The sequence below is a fragment of the Gobio gobio genome (assembly GCF_949357685.1).
Source record: "Gobio gobio genome assembly, chromosome: 7".
In the NCBI taxonomy this organism is placed as follows: Eukaryota; Metazoa; Chordata; class Actinopteri; order Cypriniformes; family Gobionidae; genus Gobio; species Gobio gobio.
Genome location: NC_137103.1, coordinates 32,195,345 through 32,220,155, shown reverse-complemented (window position 1 = coordinate 32,220,155; position 24,811 = coordinate 32,195,345). Strand labels below are relative to the sequence as shown.

The 24,811-nt window shown below is 36.2% G+C and overlaps 3 protein-coding genes across 7 annotated transcripts; 1 reads left to right on the top strand and 2 right to left on the bottom strand.

The window, feature by feature from the left end:
- The first annotated feature begins 1,937 nt into the window (after window positions 1–1,937).
- On the top strand, window positions 1,938–5,943 carry rpe (ribulose-5-phosphate-3-epimerase). The gene is made up of 6 exons (XM_079821535.1): window positions 1,938–2,087; window positions 3,122–3,201; window positions 3,425–3,564; window positions 3,983–4,117; window positions 4,208–4,294; window positions 4,400–5,943. The coding sequence occupies exons 1-6, from the start codon at window positions 1,966–1,968 to the stop codon at window positions 4,520–4,522; spliced, it is 687 nt and encodes a 228-aa protein (XP_079677661.1). The 5' UTR covers window positions 1,938–1,965; the 3' UTR covers window positions 4,523–5,943.
- prlh (prolactin releasing hormone) lies at window positions 5,359–5,692 on the bottom strand (the record flags this gene model as incomplete). Its single annotated transcript, XM_079820684.1, has 2 exons — window positions 5,359–5,501; window positions 5,587–5,692. The coding sequence occupies 2 exons, from the start codon at window positions 5,690–5,692 to the stop codon at window positions 5,359–5,361; spliced, it is 249 nt and encodes an 82-aa protein (XP_079676810.1).
- A 544-nt stretch (window positions 5,944–6,487) lies between the features above and the next one.
- mlphb (melanophilin b) lies at window positions 6,488–24,261 on the bottom strand. 5 transcript variants are annotated; one of them, XM_079821180.1, is made up of 15 exons: window positions 24,184–24,259; window positions 22,497–22,639; window positions 17,176–17,397; window positions 16,314–16,453; window positions 15,050–15,091; window positions 14,002–14,066; window positions 12,571–12,663; window positions 11,795–11,963; window positions 11,258–11,469; window positions 10,959–11,057; window positions 8,559–8,798; window positions 8,276–8,422; window positions 8,091–8,162; window positions 7,842–7,881; window positions 6,488–7,009 (listed from the first exon to the last, which is right to left on the bottom strand). In XM_079821180.1, the coding sequence occupies exons 2-15, from the start codon at window positions 22,637–22,639 to the stop codon at window positions 6,963–6,965; spliced, it is 1,731 nt and encodes a 576-aa protein (XP_079677306.1). In that variant the 5' UTR covers window positions 24,184–24,259; the 3' UTR covers window positions 6,488–6,962. The 5 variants fall into 5 exon arrangements, with proteins under 5 accessions (XP_079677306.1, XP_079677305.1, XP_079677308.1 ...); XM_079821179.1 differs by having other exon boundaries at window positions 22,497–22,657; window positions 24,184–24,233; XM_079821182.1 differs by lacking the exon at window positions 7,842–7,881 and having other exon boundaries at window positions 6,489–7,009; window positions 22,497–22,657; window positions 24,184–24,261.
- Between the last annotated feature and the right edge of the window lie 550 nt (window positions 24,262–24,811).

Sequence of the window (24,811 nt, the reverse complement as noted above, 5' to 3'; positions counted from 1 at the left end):
GCATTATGTTGGTTCTGTTCTGTTTACCCTAAGGGGGGTTATCGCTGCTCTCCCTGCTCTTATCCATGCTATGCCAGAACAGAACCAAATACCGCCAATCCAAACTGTATGCTAATTGTCAATCATCTTTGACGATAGTGATCCTGATAGAAATGTAGATTCAGATATTCCCATTTTATACGCTCAAAAGCTGCAGATGTTTTCTTTTGAATATATGATCTGTTTCAGCTCATAAATGAAAAAAAAGGTGAAATGCTTCATGAGCGCCATTGGATTAATTACTCTCTATACTAAACAGCATCCTGACCCAAGGACAAAAAACTGTTCAGGAAGACAAACAATTCTGTAGACAATTGAAGCTGTTTACTCCTGCGGAGATGGAAGGACGGTGGAGGAGGAGATGGGAAAAGGACATATCCGTCACAGGCCTAGTTATCAGCCGGACTCAAAGGATCGGAAAGGAGAGGCTTTCAGGATGTTATATTGTAAACAGTCAAGCTCATCAGAGCCACTGTACATCAGTGAAAGCTGTAATTAATATAAGCATAAATCAAACCTTAACATTAAAGGGGGAGCCTATAACTCCTGGTTCATCTTCTGTGGTAAATATTTGTTTTATCACTCTACAATAATTTACATAAACATGAACATGAAAGCATCTGTAGATAGGGGAAAAAAAGTTTGGTAAAAATGAGCCATGACCATGAGTCATGTTGATAATATTATGAAACCTGTTTGTGTTCACTATACATTTAACAACCCATCATCAAAACATCGCAACATTCTTTTTCAATATTTCAAAGATCTGTTGAAATTTCAAGCTACTTGCAGATCACCTGTGGTGAATTCTAAACTCCTTTGAGGACACGCATATCTTTTAAATATGCTTATGCATATGTTTTTTTTTATGTTTTAACAAGCAAACAAACTATTGACATTTTGTTTTTACATTATTATAATTCTTTTTTAAATTACATAAATATTTTAGAAATAATTTAGAAAGACCTTTATTTTCCAGGCGTGCTTCCACACACAAGGGCCCGGTTTTACAGACATGTTTTAGATTACTATACCACTAAATATGAATTGTTAGGTACATAACAAAGCTGTCTTAAGAAAGGTGTCTTAAACCTTTACAGACCATCAATTTTGCAATTAGGTATTATTATTTCTATTCAAAATATATAGCAGTGGATTCCCACATTTTTCGACGAGTAAAATATATATAATCATAAATGTCAATTTTTTTTAATATTTATTTATTTAATGTTTAATGTTTGATTTTTTTTTATTTTATTCAAAGAACAATAACATATAATGGATCAAGAAACAGTAGAAAAATACAAATATATAAATAAATAAAACAATTTACAATTTACAATAAATAAAACAGTTGCCAGGGGGGAAAAATTCAGAGCAAAAACAGAAAATGCATACAAATGCATACATCTAGATAAAAATCAAATAAATGTATTATAAAGTTTGCAAGCTTTCAAAGTTCTTAAAGCTTTCTTTTTCTTTATTGGTAAATTTACACTATATGAATGTGAAATTTGGCTAATAATATAACGACGTTAAGTAAAAGTAGGCTAATGTTCTTCTTGATCAGAATAGCCTGTAAATCCAAAGAGTATTTATTAATATATCCGAATATTTTTTGTTGATTTTTTTTAACCTTACACCAAGGTGTAAGTATCTACAGTGCCAAAATAAGTGCAAGGCGGTTTCCTCATATCTGTCACATACAATCAAATCACATTTATTCCTTTTTTTAATTCTTTGTAAATAATGATTTGCTTATAAAATCTAAAACCAATGTAATATTTCAATTTCAATGAATACGACAGATATTAGATGGTTTCTTTTTCCAATCGCGCCATCTCCTGACGGTAATGGAAAAACACATGACTTTTGTTTTGAAATGCGTCTGTGAATAGCGGAAGTCTGCAGCAGAGCAGAAGCAGCATGGCGTACACGGCGAAAATCGGACCGTCTATTTTGAGCAGCGATCTGTCACAGCTCGGGAGGGAATGTGAGCGAATGATGGAGTGCGGTGCTGATTATCTGCACCTTGACGTTATGGATGGGTGAGGAGGAGTAAAGTTTGCATTTCTTCGTGTAACTAACTTTCTCATCTCACCTAATGTTGACCTGCAGGTAGTTACAGCGATCGAATGGCCCAGAGAACTAAGGTCATTTTAATAACCAAAAACATAATATTTAGTTGTCCCACATTCTGGCACAGGAATGATATCACATGAACTCACACACAATTACAAAATTAAAACATTCCTCAAAACTGTGACACAAGAAGGCATGCACAGCTTAGTTGGTGAAGTGCAGCATTGCAGGGTGACAAGGAAATTATTATTTTTTTTTAACTCAATTAACTTTTTTTACATAAAGTTAATTAACTACGTCTGGCAGGCAAGCTAATTTTTGGTTCTCTTATGCTCTTTAAAACTCCATTAAAAATACAGTCGAAAGTAAGGATGTGTAATAATATTACTGTTTATAATTACTTTTTTTTAATTTTCAGCATAATTTCTCCAGTCTTCATTGTCACATGATCCTTCAGAAATCATTCTGAAATGCTGATTTGGTGATCAAGATAGATACTTTTGTTGTTATTGTCAGTAAAAACAGCTGAGCTGCTTAATATGTTTGTGGAAATTGTCAGGATTTTCTGAGGATTAAAAAGTTCAAAAGAACAATCTTTATAGTTCATACTGTCAATTTTGGTACATTTAATGCACCCTTGCTGAATAAAAGCATTAATTTCTTACAAACAAAAAAAACGTACTGGTCTCAAACTTTTGAACGCGAGTGTATATATTCATTCATTTATTCATGACAAATGTGAATCATGTCATACAAGACAAACTATTTGGCCCCAAACTAGTTTGCCCCATACTGTGATAGGTTATTTGGCTATAACTCGTTCTGCCATGATGTCCATTTACTTTGAGTTTCAGGCTCTATTTTGTACCCTATTCATGGAGAGTGCCACATATAATATAATTTATATTATAAAATAAAAAATAATAATTAATCATGTGTCAGAAGTTAAGACATCTAATTCTGCCTCCCTGGACTCTTTCCTTCATCTTTGCATCTAAAGGCATTTTGTTCCAAACATCACATTTGGGCATCCTATGGTGGAATGTTTACGAAGCTGTATCGGACCAGATCCGTTTTTTGGTGGGTTCCAGTCTTTGCAAAATTTCATCTACTCTTGTTTTTAATGCATTTGAGCTACACACATTCTGTCCCTCTTCTTTTGGACAGTTTTGTTAATAATCTGCTAAAGTGGGTTCTTGTAATGTTTTCACTCTCTCTCTCTCTGTATTGCTAAATAAGCATTGCTTGTAGGATAAACCATTGCAGTGTTTGGAGGGTTTGCTTACTCTTTGCTTTATTACAGACATGCATATGATGGTGTCCAGGCCAGAGCAATGGGTGAAACCCATGGCAGCAGCTGGAGCCAATCAGTACACTTTCCATCTAGAAGCCACAACCAATCCTGGCAACCTCATCAAGGAAATCAGAGAGAATGGCATGAAGGTCTGTGCAAAATGGAGGAACAACCAGTGTGTATCTCAAATTTTATATCTTAAAAAGACCATGGCTGATGATTAATAACTTATATATATATACTATAGGCAGATGCTACAGTATGCTGCTTTGACTGTGGTGGCACTGATTTTTTAGATTTTAGGCGCACTTTATTTATTATTTAAGGCATTTAAGTTGCACAACAAAAAAATAGGCTTGAATTAGACTTGTAAGAATTTGACTTGAAATGTGAGACTTTGGAACAGAAGTAATTTAACTGGTTTAAATGAGGTGTCAGTAAACCCAGATTTTGATGTATACAACTGACTAGAAGTGGAGAAAATGTATTTTTTTTTGTTGTTGACACCAAGTGCTAATCATATTAAAAGATGTTACAACCGTCTTATGATTTTTAATTTTGATGCAGGTTGGTCTTGCCATCAAACCTGGAACAACTGTTGAGGAATTGGCTCCATGGGCTGGACAGATCGATATGGCTCTCGTCATGACAGTAGAGCCTGGCTTTGGTGGTCAGAAGTTTATGGAAGATATGATGCCAAAGGTATGCAAATGTATTTCTGCCACTAGTAGTCTCATTTAGATTCCTCAGACAACAATATTGAACATTGAAGATGCTTGTGCATCTCTGCAGGTGAGTTGGCTCAGGGGTCAGTTCCCTTCTCTGGACATTGAAGTGGATGGAGGAGTCGGCCCAGACAGCATCCACAGATGTGCAGAGGTACACAAGTCTCTTACCTCTCACTTGTTCCTTTGTGTGGATACAAAAGCAAGAAACTATTAGAAGTGTTTTACTCATCTTTACTTGTTACTTCAACTACCCTAGGCTGGAGCAAACATGATCGTGTCGGGCAGTGCCGTGGTGAGCAGTGATGACCCTCGTTCTGTAATCGCCCTTCTCAAAAATGCTGTCATTGAGGCGATCCAGAAACGTTCTTTAGACCGCTGAGCATCTGGACTTTTTACCTCAAGTCTGTTTTCATCCACCGCTTAAAGTCATTCCTGCAGATTCTGAGTCCTTTTTAATGTGCAAAAGTTATTGAATGCTCAGTGGTGCTTGTGAACGGACGTGACCCAATGTTGGATGTGCCGAGGGTGCGTTTGCTCATCTACAGACCATGAGAACTGCCTTTGTAAAGACTCTTCTGTGGATCTTACAGGAGTTTTCAGATGCAAATGGCCTTTAAGAACTGTGACCAAGATGGAATCTGTCTGTTCTCTCCCCAGTGACATCCTTTTGACTATTTCCCTCAAATTGACCTAATTTGGTTTGATTTCTCACTTTGTTGTCTCACAGTGGTTGAGACCACAAACTACTTCAACCGTTATTTGTCCGTCGTTCATGTTTGTTGGTTATCAAGTAAAGAATGACATTGTAATGCAGCTGCATAAGCTTTACATAATGTAATACATTTTCTGCAGATTATGACAGTTTAAATGGATTTTGACGTTATTGAACATTCCATCAACCAATCTTTCTAATTCCCTGATAGGATAAACGTGTGAATCAGAATACTTTAAACTGTGTTGTTTGTCTGTCTGTTTTTTCCATTGATGTCATGTGAACATTTTGAGGGTAGAACTAACACAGCAATAGGTTTCAACACACTGCTGTCTGTCTGTTTTACTAGTTTATCTAAACAGATACGATGACGCATTTTAACGCATATATTACTATGTATAGTTTTGAAATTAAATGCATTGAACAGTTATTAAAATAAGTGCATACATAACAGAAGCAGATGCTTTAATGTAATTTGTAATAATCTGTGCATTTTTGCGTTGTCAGTCTACAGCCAGGACCTCAGGATAGCAAAATCTGTGTTTTCCAAAATATGATCCTTCACCCCTTTGAGCCATCCGTCGGCCAAATCTCCCAACTGGTCGTATTCCTCTGCCTTTATACCAAATGGCATCAATGTTCGGATCTACAGGGAATAATAGTATTAAGAATAGGAATATTTGATATTATATATTATTATAGCAAACACATTTCAATCTGTAAAATCTTACCCCTCATCTCCAATGATCGTAATGGAAGCTCATCATGAGGTTTCAGCTGGGTAAAACGTGCTAACAGCATAAGGATACAGAGCAGAGAACACAGCTTTACAAGCATGGCTTCGTGTCTACCACCAGATTGAGAGAAAAGTTTCACCTGCAAAAAAAAAACGGCAATCAAAAGTATAATCAGTTTTTAAGTAAAAAAAGTCTACAAAATGCTTGCCACTTTGTTTCTATGGTTTGCAGATTATATATTTATATAATTCTTTGTTATGAAAATGTCTTTGTGAGAAAAAAACAAAATATGGCGTTTACAAATATACTGTTAGTAGAATAGCACCATATAATTAAATGTAATGGTAAAGTTTTCTGTTTGATGCTGCTACATTTGACAAGATTCTTAACACACAAAAAAAGTCATTTTACTAAAATAGTACAATAGTCTTCTACACCATCATATTTAGTCATATACAATGCATTGACACTTACAGGATGCTGTAAGCTGTTCACCTCTTGGTCTTCCTCAACTGTCAGATGAAAAATCCTTTAATGCAGAAGCAGCGTAAATGTGTCGTGTATTCAAGGTAGCAGTTGTTCAGAGGATCTGTGATCTTATAGTCTTGTCATAGCTGTGAGTATATGAAAGAACTTCTGAGCAGCTTTCTTGAGTCGATCTCAGAGGTTGAGGATATTCTATCCTGGTCAGCCTGATCCACCAATTTATACCTCCTCTGGGGGAGGGTGAAGGCTGCACAGCTCACATGTACACACAAAACATCCTTACATTAAATATGCAAAAGATAGTGGTGATATGAAGAGGGTGATAACCCTGCATATGTTGGAATTGTGCATGGCAATGTTATTGATTTGTTAATACATTGTTGACACAGGACAAAGTGACCGAAAAGAAAAAGGTTTAAGATATTTAATGAGCAGAAAAACACATTTGTAATACATGAAAAATATATCAAATACAATATTTCATGAAATATACAAAAGGAAACTACATAGAAACTCTGAACTAACATTAAATATCGACTATATTACAAATATTGAGTTTTTATCAAAACGACAGCAGTTAATTGTAGTAAAGACAAATTTTCTATCATGTGCATAATTGATACTTTCTATTTTAAGAAACAGCACATGCTACAAGGTGAACCTGTCATTTATCCGAATAATCTGACACTCATCTAATGAAAGACTGAAGCATGTATTCATTATATATTATGAAGCTAGGAGTTCAGCACACAAACCCATGCAGTTGACTTAATTAATATATGAAATATATTAATGTGTTAAAAGAATGTTTATGCTCTGTGAGTTTGTATTCCATCATGGCCCACTGAAAATATGTGAGAGAGCATTAACTTGCTGAAGTTTCTTCACATGATGACCAGCTTCCGTAAAGATCTTGCTTCATTGCTGCCTCCTTCAGGGAAAGCAAAAAGAACGTTATTAGTACACAAAACATGATTCCACATGATGTCTCTTACACGAATCCTAAGTGAATTTTGATTAAAAACTGCCTAGTAGTAAAGAGATTTTAGTGACTTTCTAAAAAGGAATTCAATTAATTTCATTATAGCTCCCATTATAACCAAACTGAAGATTTTTCATAGGGCCTTTTATGACCACAGGAGTTGGGTAGTCGATTAGTTCCAGAGGCTGAGCAGGGGGGCAGATTGCTATGCATTAAAATCACTTTGTGTGTGGTTCAGAATCTATTATGAGGAATCAAGAAATAAAACGAATATTAAAAATATAGCGATTTGGATCTGGGAACTTGTAGCCATCTTTATTTGTTGTATAGTCTAAAACTGGACAAATTTGTTTGTGAATATTTCTATTATGCTAAATTTAAAACAATTGCCATTTGTTTTGATATTGTATTATGTAATTGCAACACACTTAAAGGGATAGTTCACCCAAAATTGAAAATTCTGTCACTGACTTTCATAGTATGGTGGAAAAAAAATACTATGGAAGTCAATGGGGCCCATCAACTGTTTGATTACCAACATTCTTCAAAATATATTCTTTTGTGTTCAGCAGACAAAATTCATACAGGTTTGGAACAACTTGTAAAAGATTGAGTAAATGATGACCGAATTTTCATTTTTGGGTGAACTTTCCCTTTGTGTAGCAAGAGAAGAGGAAAACCATAGCTCTCTGCATTTTATACAACACAAAGATGATTGAGTTAAATTAATGTAAATGACAGATTACATATTATCGAAAATGCAGCATAAAACTGCTCTTACTAATTGGAAATTCATGCAACATCCTTGATGGCTGAGGAGCCTGAATGGAAAAGGGAAGAACAGAAAACTATATTTAGCCTCTTTCTAAACTTGCTATGTATATATTGCTCTATATAATGTGTCGAAATTATATATATATATTTATTTTTTCTTTTCGGTGAGAGTTTCAGTACATGCTTCTGTACTGCCATGGTCATGGAAATCTAAACATGAATATGTGACTCTGTGAGCATCTGGATCTCCACATACCCGTCTATGGGATGTCTCCACTGTCATTCCTGCAGCACTCAAAGCAGCGATTCTTTTCTGAATGTCTGTAACCTTTAAATAAGCAAAAAAACAACTTTTAACAGACAACTATAGCAAGATATGGGAAGTTTATGATTTGGAGTGCATTTTGGAGTACATTTTGATGTTTAGACTGAGTGGCGTACCCCACTTTGAGTGCTCTGGACACTGGCGGCTGCCATTGCAACTTTACCCTCCAGTTGCAACAGTTCGCAGCTGGTTGTGTTGCTAAACTCAAAGGAACTCACCCGCTTCTTCTTTTTTAAGGATTTATGTACAGTCGGCTTTGCTTTCTGGTGTATACAATTAGAAACATATCTTAAGAACAGCAGAGTGGGTTCAAGTCAAAGCACCACTGAACTAAAGCATTTGTAAGCAAAAATACACATCATAACAGGTTTTTAGTGCTGATAGTTTACAAACTCTTACCCACTCAACCTCAAGAGGCCACTCATGTCTGACATTTCCAAGTCCAGCTGAAGCTCTTTTCATAGCTGAAGCATGGTAAAGGGCTCCTTTCTTTGGAGAGTCCTCTGAAGATTTTGTTGCTTCCTCCTCATCAGACGATAGGCCTTTGTCACTTATTTTTTCAGTAAGCTCATCCAGCTTTTTTCTGAGCTCAAGCTCCTCCAAGTCAGCTGGAGACAGATCCTCCTCTTTCTGCTCAACCTAAAGGTAGAGCAGAAGAACTACATGAGGACTTAATGTCAGGAGTGTCCTTTTGATAAAAGTGTTTTGATAAAAGTAAAAGTGTTTAAGTGATAAAAGTGTTTTGATAATATTTCATGGACTTATCCAAATATGTTAATGACATGTTTCTCCTTCTGTGGGTGAAACCAATATAGGATGCTACTAAATAATTTTTCAAAATAGTAATGTATAAATGTACACTACCATTCAAATTTTGGGGTCAAATTGTTTTTTTGCGTTTTAAAGAAATTAATACATTTATTCACCAAGGATGTATTTAATTGATCAAAAGTGACATTAAAGACATTTATAATGTTACAAAAGTTTCTATTTAAAGGGGTGGTAAAACACATTCTTTTGAAGGCTTGATTGTGTTTGTGGGGTGCACTGTAACGTGTTCATGCTTCGTTTTAAAAAAAAATTCATTATTTTTCATATATTTGACCTTTATTCTACACTGCTCTGTCCCTCCTTGTAAAACGGTCTGATGGTTTCCGGGTTGTATGAAGCCAGTCCCTCAAAAATACGCGATGGGCTCAGATTGGTTAGCTGGCCCAGTGTGTTGTGATTCGCTAACCGCAGTGCACGTTTGTCGGAAACGCCACGCCCCTTACCTGAAGGCTGTGCTTTGGTCAGTATTAGAAACAATGGCGTCAATAAAACAATACAAATTTGAGCCCGAATCAGACCCAGAACATTTTAGTGAAGATGATCGAGCAGAACCTGTTCAGTCCTCAAGAGTAAAGACTGCGGATCTATAGTGATCGCTACTGAATGGCACTTTTGTATTTTTAGAACGATTATAGCCAAATATCTGTCGCAAGAACTATTAACCAAAAACGAACACTAAACACTGGCTTTACTAGTAAGTTAGCCAAATCACACACAGAACCATGTTTAGCATGCCTGTAGATAAATAATACATAAAAGCTCTAATCAAAGAATCATTTACACTAATGCCAAGTTCGCTGTTGAGATTTTAACGTTAGTGTTTGTAACGTTAGGTGTTCGTTGGATAACGTTAAGTATGAATGAGCATTTAACAGACTGGTTTGCAGAACAGCGTTGTCATGTTTACTTCCTTGCTACAACGTACAATTAACGTATTACAGGAAAACACATTGATGAAAAATAAATCAGACTTAGAGGTTGTGGCCCGTAAACAGCTTCTGTTTGTAAATCCAGCTTTCAGGACAAGCCGTTGTGCGAATCCTGTATTGAACTCGTGAAGATGGTGGAAGTTTTCCTCTGTGAAATGTGCAGCGGGAGCCGCGCGCCCGTCGTGCATGAATCACACACTGGCAGTGTTTGTCTCGCGCAGCTGACGTTGTGCAAATCCGGCATTGAACTCGCGAAGATTGTGGATGTTTTCCTCCGTGAAATGTGCAGCGGGAGGCGCGCCCGTCGTGCATGATTCACACTGGCAGTGTTCGTCTCGCTGAACCGCTGCTCATGAATTGCAATTGACGAATATTGTCCATTATGTCACATTTTCCAGTCTTCTCCTCCGACCCTGTCTGTCTCGTGCTTTATGATGGGCCCCTCTGTCTAATACACACGTGCATATAACATGCTGTATGTTAAACGCACTGCAACGCACCCCCGTCCCTAGGAAGGCTGAACAAAGCAAGTACCCGAGACCTGCAATCCGGATGAAAATAACAGCGTTTCGTCGGCATTGCAGCAACACCACTCCAGCCTAACTATACCACAACAACAGCGATACAAAATGGCCTCGCCCCCCCTTATTTAATATTCTCGGAGGAGGGGTTTATTTAAATATTGAGGCTGGTGATGTCACCAACCCTGGAGGAATGTCTGTAGTCGCCTACTGGCCGTTTGCTGTAGTCCTTAGAAACTGATTTCTTTAAAAGCAAATATTTCCCTTTGCTGTAAACTTTGAATGTTGTTACTTTGCAGATGTTGTTTATGCTCAAGCAGCAACATTACACGCTAGCTAAAGTTAGAATAGTGAAATCGTGGTTTACCACCCCTTTAAAATAGATACTGTTTTGAACTTTACATTCATCAAAGAATGAATTATTTGTAATATTAAAATTATTCTTTTCACTGTATTTTTGACACTTCATAAACCTAAAATAATAACCTGTTGGTTGCAAATATTTACATCAAACTTACCAGTTCCGCTGATCCCCCAATTACCGGGAAGGTCATTTTCTGCTCCAAACGGCTCAGAAGAGTCTCGATTGCTGACATACGCTTGTTGAGCTCAATAATCTAGTGTGATACAGATACAAAATGTACTGCATGTGCCAACAACACTTACACTGTTTTTAAAGGAAGCTATGAAGTCCCATGGGGTAATAGAAATATAATGTATTTTAGTCTCTATAGCTTTGCATTTGAACAAAGATGTACACTCAGTTTGACAGGTAATCTTTACAGTTTTTGTCATGTTTTTTTTTTTTTTACTTTACCTGTGGAGGAACCTCATCTGGTGAGGGCTCCCTAAGTAGGGCAGGACTGTATATGACATGCATCTCAGATTCATCATCATCCTCTGAGTCTTCCAGGCTGTAAGAAAGTTCACGGTGGAGATGATAGTTAGCACTGCCAGCTGAAGAGAGGCTCATCTTGGAGAGGGAACGAGATTTTGTCATCCTCTGTTCTAGGTGTGTCGTGCAGTCATCTACAGAGAGCAAACAACACACTTTAAGTTATTTTATGATGTAAATACTGAAATGAAATAAAGAGGAATTTATGAGTCTATCCGACAAGCCTGGCAAGAATTTTGTCCTGTCAGTTTAATTCCTGTAATTCCTTTTTGTAGTGTTTTTAACAAATAGTATCTTAGGTTTATATTCCCAGCAGAAAGTAGCCTAAATCTCCCTGACAGTAGAAAAAAAAAACATTGGATGGCCTGAAGGGGAAACCCATTCACCTCTACAGAGTCTTGGAAAAATATAAATCCTCAGAAATCTGTAAGGGAAATTGAAGCGGACAGCACATCTTACCAAAATGAGAGGGTTTGTCCAGACTTCTCTGGCTGATTTGCATCATGTCCTTCATCTCATCACCTTTGCCATGTGTTCCATTTTCTTGAATCTGCTTAAAGGTTGTGGACCAGTTGTCTTCATATACTGAGTCCTTACTCTGGGTCACTTTCTCTTGGCTACTTGAATACTTTAAAAATGAAATAAATAAATAATTATAATAAAAGAAAAAAAATATTTCTATTAAACAGGTTATGGTCCCACGTAGCATTGACCTTACCGGAAATCATGTGCTTAAAAAATGTTAGCATATTTTACCAAATAAAATTACATGTGCCATTTATAAACTAAATATTTTCTAGTATACCAATTCAGTAAGAGTCTGTACTGAGATAAGGAAACAAACCCTGTCATTTTAACCTAGGCTTGACTAATTTTGTGATGATTTGCTTCAGTGGGGAAACAGTCAAGATTTAAACACACAGTCTTATCACTGTTAACAGTCAAAAAATGCTCAGCGGGTGCACTTTACAGCATTTGTTTAGCAGACTGTTTGGACAAATCACAAATTTTTCACACCACTGCTATAGCGTTTATTCTTTATTTGTCAATCGAATGTATTTTTCATAACAATTTAAAATTCAAAGCAGTTTGCTCTGCCATTTAAGGTACTTTTTGTGGCAACAAAGTGTGGTAATGTTTCTTTGCACACTTATTTCAGTGTTTGCTGTATGATGTGTTCACAACATTTGCTTATTATTTCTGACATCAGATGTGCAAGAACAGAGCATACAAACCAGAAGTAATGGAGGCTGGGAATTAGTGGAGTTCTCATTGCCAATATTAAATTCAAGAGGATCAACAGGAAGCAGCCGTCTGCCTTTTCTCATCTTAGGGGAGAAAGAAAATGGTTATTTTTAATTTTCTAGAACCCAAACATCAAAACAGTAATAGTGTAGTTCCTACCTACCTACCTACCTACCTACCTACCCACCAACCTATATCTATCTATCTTTCTATCTTTCTATCTTTCTATCTAATCTATCTATCTATCTATCTATCTATCTATCTATCTATCTATCTATCTATCTATCTATCTATCTATCTATCTATCTATCTATCTATCTATCTATCTATCTATCTATCTATCTATCTATCTATCTATCTATCTATCTATCTATCTATCTATCTATCTATCTATCTATCTATCTATCTATCTGTCTATCTGTCTGTCTGTCTGTCTGTCTATCTATCTGTAAATAAAGGCATCTACAGAATCTCATACTAACTTTCTCACAATAAATACATTTTAAGTTAAATATATAAGCAACAGTTGTTAGGAAAGATTAGTACAGAAGGGTTATACAAAAGGTTTTACTGTCTGACAGAGTGGATAGTGAATGTGCTCATTAAGGTTTGAATCTGGCTTGTGTCATGCCCAAATTCTGTTCTCGCTTTATTTTCCGGTCTATTCTCAAAGACCCATAAAACTAAACAAAGGGATTGTGATAGACAGATTTAGAGCATAGCCTTCAAACTGGCATTCTGTCTTTAGAATTACAGCTGTTCATGTGATCTTCAAAACCACCTCCAGGTGACAATACGAGGAGTCAAAATCATATAATGAGAACACAGGAAAATTCAGACCATAACTGAACTAAATGAGTCTGTTAAAACTACAATAAGATTTGAGCAGCAGAGGGCGATCTTGCACTACTGTTTTACTCAGGGGTTTTCAAACTGGGGTCTGGGGACTCTCTCATTGTTTGCTGTATACATACTTTCCAGAATTGTATATGTTTGCATCTTTCTACTTCTGCTTCCCCTTTATCTTGTTCACTAGGGTTGTAAGGCAGTTTCCTTAACGCAGTAAGTACGCTTACATACATTTATTGTGAAAGTTGCTCATACAAGAAATTTTTCATTGAAATGCTTCTTCAGGTTTATCCAACATTAAGTATAGCCAATTTGTTGTATTTATAATGTCACACTTACTATTTATCTAACAGTTCAAATGTTTTTTCATACAAATATATATAGATGGATTTTAGGAAGGGGGTCCCCCATAAAGGTTCATCATATTTGGGGGTCCTTGGCATCATACAATTTTAAAACCCCTGGTTTAACTGACAGAACTTCTAACACGCTATAATGGTCCTGGTCCTGCCTCTGGTTTCCCCCTGGATTCTAATAACATCATTTCTGATGTTTAAGGGATGGTACAGTACCAGGCTGAAGTGGCGTCTGTCAGCCCTCTCAGATTGCTCATCTTCCTGGTTAAACAGAGAGCCAGCTGTGGATGACAAGAGTGATTCTTTGATCTCAGACAAGAAACACTAGTGATTATCAAGTCTGACTGTTCAAACACATTTTAAATAATATATTAAAAACTGTTTTTCATTTTGTGTAGGTTAAACACTTTCTCTTGGATTTGTCATAAAAAAATTATGAAATAATTTATTTTCTCTTTTACATCTCCAAAAGTACAAGTTGTCAGATAGAGGAGTATGGCCCAAAATTATGGAATTATTAAATATATTTTCAGGTACTGTTATTGCTGGCTAACATTTATGAAATGTACCTATACTTCAAGTAAATCATAGAAGCATCCTTTAGAATGGGCTGTAAATTATAAATTAAATAAAAAAAATGTTCTGGCATTTCTTTCAGAAAAAAATTATAATTTAAAGTCCCATATAGCTGTAGTCATGGAGTTACAAAACTGTATTCTTTACTGCTATTATTTAAAAACATAATACATTTATTTTGAATGATATTGTATATTTGTATAAGCCATTTTTTTATTTTTGTTATAAAAAACATCAACAAAAAAAAGTAGATAAAACAATAATAATATAATAAAATATTTTGAAAGAAAATTGAATGTAAAATTATATTTTTTTCCCCTTGATATATAAAAAACTTTCTTGCTAAAAAGCATAATTTTTGTATGGCACAAGAGAAAATATTCACAGGGAATGCCAAATCTGAACGACTGGCTTGACCAGGACAGAAAATATATTTAATTGTTGATCGCTGTAAAATAGCCAATGCTTCTGAGTTCAGTTATTTTCATGGCTATGTAAGGTGTTTTTCTTCCACAGACGTTTTGTTCTCTATGTTCCCTGCCTTATTAAATCAAAGATAATGTGAGAGCAGATGGCTGCTGTATTGTTTGGACAGATGAAAGACATTCACAGATTACTTTAGATTCTTGCATGACATCAGCGTTCATAATGTCTATATCACAAAGAAAGAGGATGTTTTTTAACTCACTGTGAACTTCAGGCATGCTGTGCGTATCATCGTCTCGAGGCTCTATGTGATGGGGTGGGGGTTAGGGAGGAAGAGCGAGAGACAAGAGACAGAAAATGAGTTGTGATTGGTTACAGACGGCAACCACTGTTGAAAACAGCAAAACAGGAATTAAATAGTGGCTTCAATTTAAGCTAGTTCACACTCTGCCTCAGGAAACACCAAATATCAATGGCTGTTGGGAATTTGCTGGATTGATACGTTAACCATGTTGGTGTTTTTATGGGGCAGTATGAACACAACATTTAGCCTACTTTTCCCAGCATTTCAATTGCAAAAGCAAACTTTATAGTGTTGGTGTTTGTTGGCCTTATTTGCCAGTGTGCCCCACCTTTTATTATTCAAGACATCTTTTTGTTACATTTTTGTCTGGAACATTTTTAATCTCATTTCACCCAAACAGCTACGTTCTCTCGCTGACCTCTGTATTCAGGACAGATAGAGCAAGAAAATTGGATAAAAGAGAGACACTCGAGTCCAGGCACTGAGAGAAAGACGACATGTGACTGTGTTAAGAAGTAAATCACATGGATGATTCAGCCCAGCCAATTCTCTCTCTCTCTCTCCCTCTGGATCCCTCACTAAATCCCTCAAAGTTATGAGGGCCTCTCTCCTCTAAGCTCTGCCTTCAGTGTTCCTGCTGCAAGTCATCTGTCAGATACTGCTTTAAAAAAATTCCATTAACAGATGACACAGTAAGAATCTTGAACAATTTTGTAATTACTTACTGACTTTCTAAACGGATAGTTTTCCAATTAGAATTCAGTAGAATTCTCAGCATGCTAACTTGAGTAGTTGGAACAGGGTCCTACAAGATGCTCTTTACAATGAGAGGATAAAGCTGCTTTTAATTTTCCTTTTTTAGGAGTGATTGCCTCTATGTAGTGGTATTGCAAAACGAGCATTTTTATATGACTTGGTTTAACCACAGTGACTGTCTTTGTGTCATGGACCACAACACATTTTTGGGTTATACAGACGTTTATGGAAACCTCTATATCTCAGCTCAGGATGGTCCTAGCTCCATGAAACAAAAACTGATTCCTAGCAAACATTTCAAGGTACATGTACAAGCATAACACTTTTTTTCAATTCTTGTTCCTTAGATTAAAGATTTAGGTCCAAATGTGATCATCAAGATTGCTCACTGCTCAGGGTTCCACTTTTATGGTCAGTTTATAATGGGAAATATTTGAGTCTCATGGAATGACCCTAAACAGGCTACCTCTGAGGTCAGTTTGAGAGCAGGCCCGGTCACTGTGTAGCCTCTTGAAAAGTGAATTCATGACCTTTGCACTGCCAAAACGCTTGAAGCGAGAGCGTACATTCTCATGGAACCACTCCAGAGTTCCAATCTTAAGGATCCTACAGGAACAAAGAAAAGAATATTTTTTTTCAGTCAGTCCAACCCGATTTTATGAGAAAACATAACTATGAGGTGGTGATAACATGAATTTGTACAATGTGATTTGTATGGAAATGTTAGATTTTTAGAAATCACCACTAAAACTAACGTCAGTGGGGTATAAGAAGATTGTACAAAAAGGTACAATGTGATCGTATTCAAAAATGGTTACAAACTGCCATGAGAGTGTGTTGGCCAATCAAAAAAATTGTCATTTCATAATACCACCATCACCGTTTAAAAGAAATCTACTTGGTTCTTATGTTTCTTCTCCATACAACATAATTTACTTAAGCATCAGCAATAAGAACTAATAATGTTAATGTAAGACTAAAGAGCGTTGTTAACAATGGCTAACAATATTCACACTTCCACATTGTTTCAATAGAGTATGCTCTATTTTTTTACGGGAAGTGAACTTTGTTTATGGTTGTGGTTTAGTTAAATGCTAGCAGAAGTGGTGAAGATGAGTCATCAATCCAAAGCATTCACACAATACAGTCTAAAACTTAATTATAGTTATAAGGAAAAAAACATACTTACATAAATTGTCCAATTGAATTGAACGTGATAATTTACATACGGTAAACATGGTTTTACGCATTCGTACTGATTGTATTGTATGTCCAAACTATAGCCCTGTGTACAAATCAGAAATCCCACGCATGTGTCAGGTGCTCACCTGGACATGTGGCATGGATCACACACCCACCCGCGGTCCTTCTTGCTGAAACGGCTGCAGGACTTGCAGACAAATAGTTTGCAGTCCAGACACTGGCGCTTGCTGTTGACAAGGAATTTGAAGGGTTGCAGGCAGCGGATGCAGAGGGAATCGCTGAGTTTAGGCTGATATTCCAGCAGCTCTTTCTTTGTATCCTCTTTCATTATTTTGGTCTTGAGTTCCCTGCATAAATAACAAGTATGAGAGATTTACTGTCTTACATGCTGATTCTTTTCATTGTGATGTGTAAAAATGAGGCCTCTTGTCCAAATGGTAAATGGTAGTCAACGTCAACGAAGTAAAACGACGTATTTTAAATATGAAATTAAATATAATTTGACAAAACTGCTAGAATGATCACTTATATTAGACACCCTGGCTTCAGTCAGCGCTGGACAGCACATCCCCCGTTGCAGCGCACGACCACCATGAATGATGTAGGCTAAAAATGTAAGCAAAAAAATCTTGGTTTCCTAATTTTTTTTAGGAACGTAATAATAGCAGTAATAACAGGTGTCTTAAGTTATTATTAAAAAAAAAATAACTTTTTTAGTTTGTCACTTCTAGTTTCGTATCGTTCGCAGCCATAGACCGTAAAAAAATAGTTTGCAGCCCTCTAGTGGCCAATGCATATTTTATTAGCGGCACCGTTTGATGGCGTCACACAACACAGGTGCGACCAAGGGGGTAGCCCAGCCCCCGGAAAGTGTACCACCCATAGGCGCGGCCATTGCTAACCAAGCCATCACCTGTTGTTAGCATTCCATTGACTCCCATTCATTTTGGCCTCACTTTGACAGTGAATATCTTTACATCTGAGGCGTTTAAAGACTCCATTCGTCCATTGTTTATTTCTAAACAAACACGACAATGTAAAAAAGGCTCCATTACCTTGTATCTTACATTATCGCCCCGTTTAAGCTGTTTTTCTAAAATATAGGCTAACGATTGCGTCATAACCACGCGACTGTGTCGCGCTGTTGAGCAAATTACCGTATAGACCCTAAGGAGAAGCTCGTAGGCAATCTTTTACTGTCTATGAGGCAATCGGGGGGACGTGAAGGCATAAACGCAGATAGAGATGTTGCAGATCTTGCTTCATTCTTAAAAAGTTGCTCCTGCTCACTCACTCTGTCTCTGCAAGATTCGGTGATTCAGATTTTACGTTGCACAACTACTAGAAGACTTGCCACTGTCGGACAGGCTTATCACGTCACATCTACGTCGTCAAGCTCAGTCTGAGGCTGCGCAGTACGCTCAGCCATCAGGAAGTGAGTGCTTCTACCTGACTTCAGGTGTTTCTCAATGTCAAGGATCCTTCCTCTGCAGGACTGGTCCTTCCAAGTCACTTCCTTCAGAGGCTAGGCGAGGCTCCTCTTTAGCATTCGGAGAACACGTAAATTGAACAGGCTAGCAAGTGCACGTCATTGCGTCATTAAGTCAGTAGAAAAGGTCCGTTAGCCATCAATAACGTAATTTGTATAATATCAATACGGTAGTAATTTGTACTGGCATTTAAACGTTAAACTTTACTTATATTTACTACGGTTATAACAAATGTTTGGTAACGTAAATACTTACACTTGAAAGCATATTGCCCCGTTAACGCTCCGACATTTTGTATTTTTTGAACAAGATAGCAAAGCTGCGCGCATAGGATTGTGGGTGATTTGAGAGCGCGAAGAGCTCAAAGTCTACTTGTATGCATCCTTTCCTGTATATGGCATATTTTTTGAACGAAGGACTCAGACCTTGGTTGAAGGACCTTGGATCCTCGACATTGGAACAGTCCTTCGACGGATGTCGATGACGTAGCATCCTCGGAATTCTGGTTTCCGAGGATCCTTCCTTGACATTGAGAAACGCCTTTCAATTCTCCCCGTTGAAGTCTATGGAGTCGCTCTGTCCATTTCTTTTACTGTCTAAGTAATAAAGGCTAGATGTCTCGTCCGCGCTGCTGGCCAATGGAGGTCGACGTCTGCACCTGGCGGCCATCTTGTCACAGGCAGCTCGCTCGCTTGTTCAATTTTCAACCAATTTTCAAACTGTTTGGTTTGTTATAAACATCAGAGATGTAGTTATGACACTGCATACTTATGAAAAATTATTCATAATTTGTTCAAGCATCCATAATTATAGCCACGTTAATAACTTTTGTAAGAAACCAAACCATTTGTAAATCCGTCAAGATTTCAGTGAGATAAGAGTATTTGTGTTCATGCAGATCATCAGGTACCACAGAGCCCTGCCTGTGACAAGATGGCCGCCGGTGATGACGTTAGAGACTCCGCCGTAAGACATCTAGCCTTTATTATGGATATCTATGGATTTAATGGTTACGGTATCGATCGATTGATTTTTCATTTGATCGATCAATCAGCCAACAATCAAGGAGTCACTCACTATACTCACTTTAAGTATCTAAAAATCTGTTATATAATCGAATATGACTTAAGTTTTAACTTTACATTAATTGAAAGTCATAACATTATAATTTTTTTTTTTTTTAAATGTTCAGCACAGTTGACTAAAATATTCACATGCCAAATATTTAGCAATGCCGCTGTAAATTCAGCACAACAGCCATGGAATATTTAGCTGGGAAACAAATAAAGAATTTTTAAGTTAGAATTGCAAATGGGCAAAGTGGGGTTTCAGCTGATCATGGCTCAGTTATTTAAAAAGTGTAATCTCAGAATGATACAGAGCTGGAAATCTGTAGAGCCACTGGGCCAATAATAGGCCTGTTTTGCTATCCAGGATCAGGTTTTTAGTTTTGTTGCTGGTTTTTCAAAGCAACATCAATATTCCCTTCCAATTTCTTATTAGGCTTAACAGTCAGAACCTCATCTGACACAACAGATAAATAAAAGCAAACAGAAAGGGATGCAGTTGTTAGAAGCTACTTTTAATTGGTTCATCTCTGATGATTTTGTCTTTATAAACTAATACACAGTAAAAAAAGACTGTTAAATATTTTTTTGTTTGTTTGATACTTTACTACACCGAAAGGCTTAAAAGGTCCCACAATCTCTGCTTTATCTACTTTATCACTGTATAACAAATCAAGTGCAAAATGTAAAAGTGTATATATATATATAGGCTACTACATGATACAAATGTTGTTGTATTTGACCAATTTTAATGTTTTACTATTACATTTTGTGCTGGAAATCCACTCTGAATCAACCCAAATCATTTACCTACATCAAAGGTATCCAAATCCTAGTAAACTGTTTATAATACATTTTGAAAGTTTTTATTCAGATACAAAGTCTGGATTATGAATCAGATTTCCAAAAAACATGTGATTCAATTCGATAGCTGAAATCAATCTGATTGAATGTCTTCTGAACAATAGGCCCAGATTGCTTTAGATCATCAGCACAAGTCGGCATAATAGAGAGAGGAAATGACTATCCCACATCTATCCCATGGTCTCTAGTCTTCTTTTGAAAACCTCCATTCTTAATGTGCCAGTTTCTCAAGCTTTATGGCCAAAGTAATGGCCTTCTAGCACAATGACCTCTCTGTATCACAGCTGTGTAGCATTAAAAATGGGATATTTAAGTAATTTCTGCTAAATCTGCTCCTCTCAGGAGAAACCAGCTAAGAGCTTTCCTCCACATGTTGAGTGGTTATGTGCCTGTGGCTCTTTCAACTTTTATGTGGCAAAAGTTGAAAGCACTTCAGCATAAGACCAAGTGTAAGTCAAATATCTTACATTACAGCATAATCAATTCATCAAAGACACATACAACAAGAGAAGATTAGAGAAGTAATAATATTTCCCCCCATGCATATTTCACCCCATTTCCCCATATTTCATAACAGTGTTAAATTAGATCTAATTAAGCCATAGTGCTTGAACATGAAAAAAGAACAGTAGCAGACTACATATTATTCAAAGTTTGAATTGCCTTAAACAATTAATTTGACTTATCCAGATCTGCTTAGATTAGCACTTTTTTTTCTTCTTGCATTTAATAAAATTTAAGTTTGCAATGCATGAGTGAATGTAGCATTGCATTACCACATCATATTCCCAAGGGTTTTTTATCATCACCCCATTACAACAAAGTCTCCACAGGACTATTTCGAGCTAGCTTTTGCCTTCCAACTGTGAGAGAATTGAGAGAAAAATGTCAGTCATGTGATGTTATTCAATATTCTGAGACAAATCCTATTACCTCTTTTAAAATGACTGGAATTTAGACATACATGGGCTCAGCCTGTTGATAAAGTGTCTGAGGAGTCTAAAGCTTAAAAATTCTGCAGTTTTTTTTTGTGTGTATTTTTTTAACAAACTTAAAGTAAAATAATCACAACTAATTAAAGACAGCATAAGAATGAATATCAGGCCTGTCACATGAATGGCTTTTTTCCTTCAACATTCCTATAAAGTTAATACTTGACAGACATGCAGGTGGCGTGAACAAGTAGTGCCACATGTCTATAAATGTGACTGTGGGCCACATCCGTGACCTTATTGTAAAAGAATTTAAAAAATCGGATGGTTATGGTCCAGACAGTAGGCTCACAAGATATGATGTGCATTATATAACCTCGATTTACTGCATTCACAAGACCTTTTCTTGGCTAGCTGAGTCATTAAGCCACTCCTTAAAATAGATTTTAAAAAGAGGCCAATTATCTGAACTTTAGTGAAAATTTGACACTTTTCCTACTATAATATGAATCTTCCAGAAAACATAAAGTACAGCCATATGTTAATCTGTTGTCAGCCTCATATAAACATAATAATACTATCTTTAGACGAGTATTGCACCAATAGACATGTTTTTGGTGGTTTGAAGGTTCTTTCAAAAAGTATCAATGGTAAAGTAACCTACTTAAAGAAATTCTCTTCATAAGTTCTCTGCTGAAAATTATTTCAGATTTATTTCAAATGGATTCACATATGGCTAAGTGCTGTGGAACTGTTCCTGAGATCCATATTTTCAAGCAGAATAAATTAATGACAGACATTCAGATTCTAGTTAAATGATAAATCCCAGATGAGCAGACTACAGAAGACTTTTAGTAAGCAAAAAACAGCAAACCACTTAAGCTTTACCAGATCCACAACATGAGTAAGCAATCGTTCAGATCGGGCCAATGATGGGATAGTCAGAGGAAACAATCAAGAAATATCTGAAGATGAGATCAATGATTCTGTTTCTTAAATAATGATACAGTACAACGTGCACAGTACAAGTATGTACGGTTGAGTGTATATACTGGCAGTTAATGTCATATAAATGTGATTATGGGTGTCTCACCCCAGTCTGTCCTCTTCTTTCTGTCGCAGGTGGAAATCTCTCTGGATCACCTGCCAAACATGCTTGGCTTCGTCATCTGTCAACCTGGAGAGATCCAAACTCTTCCCATTGCTGCTGCTGATGGGCATCATCTTGAATCTCATCTGGTAGAATGAGGAAGCCTGTGAACCAAATCACAGTGCTCTTTTGTTACCAAACGTGTCCAGAGACAGAACAAATAATGATTCTGCCTCGTTAATTGCATGCTAGCACCCAGTTCATCTAAACAAGTAATTTACTTCTCACAGGTTGAACCGTTTATTTCAGCTAATTTTCTTGAGAAAGTATTGACGCTTCAAAGGTTTAATAGAAAACAACATTTGGAAGTGAGCTTATTTGTAAACTAAATGGTTGTATTGCATTTTCCATTGTGTCATTAGACTGGCATCCATTCATACTTGGGCTGAATCTACTTATAAAAACTTTATTTATATGAAATATATATATATATATATATATATATATATATATATATATATATATATATATATATATATATATATATATATATATGTTAAAATAAATTCCTGCTTAAAATAATTTCACTTAAAAAAAAAAAATGATTACACTTTTTTTTTACCCTTTTTTAATCATCGTATTTTGCTTCTTATTTTCCACTTATGTTAGTCTAAAAAATATTTTTTGTGTGCTTTTTTTCCATGCGTTTTTTTAAATGTTTTTTTTTTTTTTATTACCATTTTCCACCCCATAGGACCATAGCATCATATGCAGATTGCAGAAAAGTTTAAGCCATGGTTTATTTGCAGATAATGGGATGTTTTTTAGTTCCTTAAAGAAAACAACATCAATGTGTTTAATGGTATAAACAAATCAGCCAATTAGAATCAGTAATTTAATTAGTCCTTCTTTTTAACACTTGAATAACCATGTAGCCATGTGACTGGCTGTTCACGAGCAGCTGACCATGATTTGTAAGCCCTGAAAAGGACTTTTAAATCCAATGACATGTTTTCCAATGCAATGTTTCCATCTTCCCTTTACAATGAGGAAAAGACAATCTTTATTCAAAGATGCATTAATTCCTTCACAGCTGCAAAAGGGCAACAAATCAGCGGTGCTCAAGTTATACTGTTTTGAAGTTCTCTGCCTTTCCTGAATAGTTCATGACATTAAAGCAACAAGGAGTCTTTCAACCTGATTTGCCATTCTGCTAAAGGAAAGGGGTTGTTGACATTTTGCATACAAAGCGCAGTTTCAAACACATATTGTAGAAAAAAATAATTATTATCCAGTCTATTGCATCAAATAATTTTAAGGAAAATTATTAAAATGATAAAAAAAGAGGTGATGTTGAATAATTTTGTAACATTGTACAAACCAAATTTATAGTAGGTTCACGCTGTATCTGCCATTCCACTCAACATCTGCGCTTAAGCTCTTATATCCTACCGCTCGCCCTTAAGGTCTTTATACAATGGAAACTGGTTTATTGTTAAGCAATAGGAAATAATGCTGCAGCCCTCTAGGAATGTTATTTCACTCATATATAACAGGAGAAGACTACCTGCTTCAAGTAAGACACTTAAGGATTTAGAGGAATGTTGCAAAATCATCAACAAATTATTTTTTTTCTTTATTTTCTCTTTATATAGCCTAATAACAACTATGTAGTAAAAAAAAAGTTTACCTGAACTTGATTCAGCAGCCTGTAGTAGTCCAGTGGGATTTCAGCTGACCAATTTCAGGCAGGAAATCAAACTACTGTGTTTATCACATGCCCAATTAACTGGGGTTGGGAAGGGCCAGTGAGATATTTAAACCCCACCTCAGAGTTCTCTTTGAAACAGCATCTGATTTAATCTTTTTAATTTGCTTTGTTACAGCTTAAATCAGCATAATGGTCACCATTTTTAAATAACTATTTGAACACATAGCATAACATAGTGTTTTGGGTGATACATTTTTATTGAAATTATTTTATATTAGCAGATCCATAGATCCATAAAATGCTCTATTTATATTCTGTTCATCTCGTGAACAAAGATTAGCAAAATTCCATATAATTATTCATTTTACAGACCCCCCAGTAGTGGTTAAAATTCATCCATTTTAATTGATTTTCTACAGAATAAGTGTTTATACTGTTTCTATTCAAAGCAAGTTTGAAAAGTTATTGCCTTTGCCTGACCATGGAAGAAAAAGTGCCTATCGCATGACTTCATTTCAACCGGAAAAAATATTCATTCTAGGCTGGTGACTCTGATTAAGTTTGCCCAAGTTAGATTCTTTTGCAATGCATGTAAAACGTTTCAACC